This window comes from Babylonia areolata, chromosome 14, assembly GCF_041734735.1.
Source record: "Babylonia areolata isolate BAREFJ2019XMU chromosome 14, ASM4173473v1, whole genome shotgun sequence".
NCBI lineage: Eukaryota > Metazoa > Mollusca > Gastropoda > Neogastropoda > Buccinidae > Babylonia > Babylonia areolata.
Window position 1 is genome coordinate 28397065 of NC_134889.1, and position 5000 is coordinate 28402064.

The window sequence follows — 5000 nt, forward strand, 5'->3', positions numbered from 1 at the left end:
CCCAGAAGAATGAAGACAGGGAAGAACACATGGAAATGTTGTGACGTACAAATCTCTCACTGGACAGAAACAGTGCCATGACCAAAGACCTGAAGCAGCAGATGTCTGACTTCCAAGCGGAACTGAACAGCACCCAGGACCAGCTACAGACTACCCAGGACCAGCTACACACTACCCAGGACCTGAAGCACCAGACTGACTCCAGGACCTGAAGGGCACCCAGGACAGCTACACACTACCCAGGACCTGAAGCAGCAGATGTCTGACTTCCAAGCGGAACTGAAGAGCACCCAGGACCAGCTACAGACTACCCAGGACCAGCTACACACTACCCAGGACCAGCTACAGACTACCCAGGACCAGCTACACACTACCCAGGACCAGCTACACACTACCCAGGACCAGCTACACACTACCCAGGACCAGCTACACACTACCCAGGACCAGCTACAGACTACCCAGGACCAGCTACAGACTACCCAGGACCAGCTACACACTACCCAAGATCAAATCCACTCCCTGAGGGCCAGTAATGTCGGTGAGTAGGTACTGTAAAAGGTTTAAACAAAACAAAAAACACAAAAGACCAGCCGCTGTAGCGAAGTGGTTAGCGTCGCGGACTGACGGCTGGGAGGACGCGGGTTCGAATCTCAGCGGAGGTGGGTTTTTCGGCCCGTGGCCGGCTCCTACCCAGAGCTGCGTGTGCTGTGGGTTTAAATGGGCAGACTGGGACCACACAGTCGAGTGTCATCCACTTCAAGGATGCGTCTTTGGGTGTGTTGCTCTAATTACCTGACCAACACTGCAAGTGTCTGTATCTCTCGGGCCTGGTTAACGCCGGGATATCATTATGACAGGAAGCGTAGAGTACACCCTTGTCACGCAGTCCCAAAGCAAAATGGACCTCCATAGCAACATTGTCATCGTCATCGTCATCGTCCTCCTCCTCCATCATCATCAATATAAGCAAAACAGTCTCAAAAGTCTGTGGCCTTTCATGCCCTGCTCTCATGGTGACCTCAGTTTCGATACCCCTCCACTTCTGTGCCAATGTTGTCAGTGTCGGCAGATTCATGAGGGGGTGGGGGGTGGGGTGGGGGGCTGTTGTTTGAGGGACGTGGTGGCGGTCTCCACTCTGGGAGGGACGCTCACTCAGTCTGGCTCCGCGACTAAGCCATTATTTCGCCAGTATGGGGCTTAGTACGTGGTGTCCTAAGTACTTTAAATCAGAACAGGCACCACTGAACACCACCGAAGTGACTCAGCAGCAGTGCAGGGTCTCCTCTGATGTGTGGCCTCCTGGCGACCTAACATCGATGGCTCCCTGTGGACTGCCGACGCTGGAACTGCGACGGACGAACCCCGGTCTGGCCGTGTTTGGGGGAATCTAAATGAGCGGCGTGGGAGTAATGCCACTGAAACGGTGCAGATGATGGGGCAGCAAAAAAACAAAAACAAAAACAAAAAAAAAAAAAAAAAAAAAAAAGTTTGGATGGGGGTGAGGGTCTTTAAAGAAGTTGTCATGATTCAGGAACCTTATAAGACAGCATCAGAGACGTTCAATTTTTTTTTTTTTTTTTTTTTCATTTTATACAATATCTTACATGATTTTTTTTTTAAATCAGTCTGTACATCTGTCTATGTATCTCCCTACCCACGCATCTTCCTATGTATGTATGTATGTATGTATGTATGTATGTATCGACATTCTACAAGACACATGGCAAAAAAACATTGGCAGAGAATGGGGTTTCGATTTTTTTTTTCTTCTTCTTCTTCTTTTTCATGTCATGGTTCCAGCTACAGAGGAGAGACTCAACTCCACACAAGCTGACCTTGTGACTGCCCAGGAACAGCTGCAGACTGCCCAGGATCAAGTCGATTCCCTGAAGGCCATTGATGTTGGTGAGTTGGTACTGTAGACGTCGTGAACAGAACCTTCTGAAAGTAAAACATTTGTGTGAGACTTAAACCAAAAATTATTTCGTATGTAACAACTTACACAAAAGAAATATTCGTTTTCATTTCTTTTCTCTCTCTCTCTCTCTCTCTTTTTTTTTTTTTTTTTTTTTTAATCAAGTTTTGTTCCAAACAAAAGCCAACACAGTGAGATTTTGAAGGCATTTTTTTCTTTTCTAGGAATTCCGGATATGCAGCCATCCTGCACACAATAACTTTAAAAATGAAAAATGCACACACACACACACACACACACACACACACACACACACACACACACACACACACACACACACACACACACACACACACACACACACACACACACACACACACCGTTCTACACAACAAAGGTAACGTTATGATGAATGTCTGTCAACATGTGGAAAGGAATACTTTCTGGTTAATACCGTGGGACCCAACATAAGAAATGTCATCATTTGTCGGTGATTGCAGGGTCAACATACATCAGATGGGGTCATTCTGCCTGTCCAGCTACCTCGGACCTGGTCTATTCTGGTGAGTTCTGGTTCCACTTCCACCACCACCCCCTCCCACCCCACCCCTCCACTATCTCTCTCTCTCTCTTCTTTCTCTCTCTCTCTTCTCTCTCCTTTCCTATCTCTCTCTCTCTCTCTTCTCTCTCCTTTCCTCTCTCTCCCTCTCTCTTTCTCTCTCCTCTCCTTTCCTCTCCCTCTCTCTCTCTTTCTTTCTCCTCTCCTCCCTCTCTCTCCCTCTCTCTCTTTCTCTCTCTTCTCTCTCCTTCTCTCTCTCTTTCTCTCTTCTCTCTCCTCCCCCCTTTCTCTCTCTCGCCAAAAATTGCTCACACATAAACGGGTATACACGCACGCGAGCGCGCGCACGCACACACACACACACACACACACACACACACACACACACACACACACACACACACACACACACACACGTACACACAAGAATACATGCACACACACACACACGCGCGCACACACACACACATGCACACGCGCGGGTGCGCATGCAAACGCGCGCGCGCGTGTGCTATGTTTCGTCCAATATCACACACACACACACACACACACACACACACACACTCGCACACATACACACACGTACACATACGCACGCTCGCACGCGCATGCTATTTTTCGTCTAATATCACACACACACACACACACACACACACACACACACACACACACACACACATACATACATACATATATATACCTAAACGTGTATGTGCATACATACACATAAACACACACGCTCACACACGTACATACACTTACACACATACACACGCACACGCATGCGCGAACGTCTTACCACACACACACACACACACACACACACACACACACACACACACACACACACACACGTGTATCATGTATGTATGTGTAATTTCTCTTCAGTCTGTAGTTGGTAAGCGTCAGAACGAAGGAGGAAGGACTCGGAGAGACAGACAGACAGGTAGACAGACAGACTGACAGACTGATGGACAGACAGACAGGTAGACAGACAGACTGACAGACTGATGGACAGACAGACAGGTAGACAGGCAGACTGACAGACTGATGGACAGACAGACAGGTAGACAGGCAGACTGACAGACTGATGGACAGACAGACAGGTAGACAGGCAGACTGACAGACTGATGGACAGACAGACAGGTAGACAGACAGACTGACAGACTGATGGACAGACAGACAAGAAGACCGACACACACACACACACAAAAAGCACACATGACATACATGTCGTGACAAGACTTTGAATAAACAATATGTTCTTTTCAAGGGCTTGAACACATCTTTATTTTATTCATTTATTTATTTATTTATTTATATTTTGTTTTGTTACTTTTTTTCTTTTTTTCTCAAGGCCTGACTAAGCGCGTTGGGTTACGCTGGCAGATGTGGTGTAGCGTATATGAATTTTCCGAACGCAGTGACGCCTCCTTGAGCTACTGATACTGATACTGATACTGAACACATCTATCAATCAATTCAATTTCGCACGAAATAGCAGACTTCTTACTTGGAATCTAATTGCCTTACATATAGATAACAAACAAGGGTTGACTTAATAACTCAGTGAACTAGTCACCCTTGTCATTTTTTTTTCGTCAAAAGACTTCCCGATTTTGAATTTATTATTTATCGTCCTACATTATTACCACTCAAAATTCTGCTCTTAACTCTGACCTTTTCTGAAACGCTTTGTACAAAAAATTTTGGCAATTGAAAAGCAGATAACTCATCGTCATACGACATGACATATGTAACATTTCCATTTGCTTTTAGAATATTATTTACAACTTCCTTGAAAATACCATGCTTTACAGTTAAACAGCATGTGGGATTTGTCTTCGGTCTTTACAAACCGGGCATAATGAATGTCGAGGTGTTACATCCTTTCTGTATCGTAGTTTATGTATATTGATGGGTGAAATACCATGTCTGTATTTTGTGTATGTATCTTTGCAACATTCAAGCATGTTCTAGTCCAAGTATTTTTCAGTGTGGAACGTTAGCTTAAAAGTACTGTACAATTCAAAGCGGTCTTTGAATTCAATAGTACCATACTGCCAGGTCTGTCATTATTGGTCACTCAGTCTGTTTGAATGTAAAGAGGAAACATCTTACATCACCAACATTATGCTGTTGCCACACGTCTCCAAGTCCGTTGACACATAACAGCTGCCTGATATGAAATGTCCACGTCTTTTTCCCTAACTCTCGTAAATTGTTTAACAAGTTATAGGCCTTTCTGGGCAGTCTTTTCTCCTGCATGTTCCACATTTTAAGCCACTGGCGTACGCATCTTTTGGCTGCTAACACATGCATTGGATAGCGGCCACGTTCTCCAATTGCTATATTGTTTGGTGTCTGCATTCCAACATTTAAGTATCTTTCATATGCAAACATATGTATCTTTTCAATGACATCAAATTGTTGTCAGCCCAAAATTTCTGGGCCATATGATATTACAGGAGCAACCTTGGTATCAAACATCTTTCTTTTTAAAGACCTCCCTGAGTACATCTCTTA

The 5000-nt window shown here is 45.1% G+C and overlaps 1 protein-coding gene across 1 annotated transcript in view; it reads left to right on the plus strand.

Annotated features, from left to right (window-relative positions):
• The window catches only part of LOC143289973 (uncharacterized), a 10599-nt gene that overhangs the window by 2551 nt on the left and 3048 nt on the right, over positions 1 to 5000 (plus strand). The window contains exons 2-5 of the mRNA XM_076599257.1: positions 68 to 180; positions 227 to 538; positions 1801 to 1905; positions 2416 to 2478. Coding sequence (XP_076455372.1) covers positions 68 to 180; positions 227 to 538; positions 1801 to 1905; positions 2416 to 2478 — 593 coding nt within the window. The remainder of the gene's footprint in view (positions 1 to 67; positions 181 to 226; positions 539 to 1800; positions 1906 to 2415; positions 2479 to 5000) is intronic.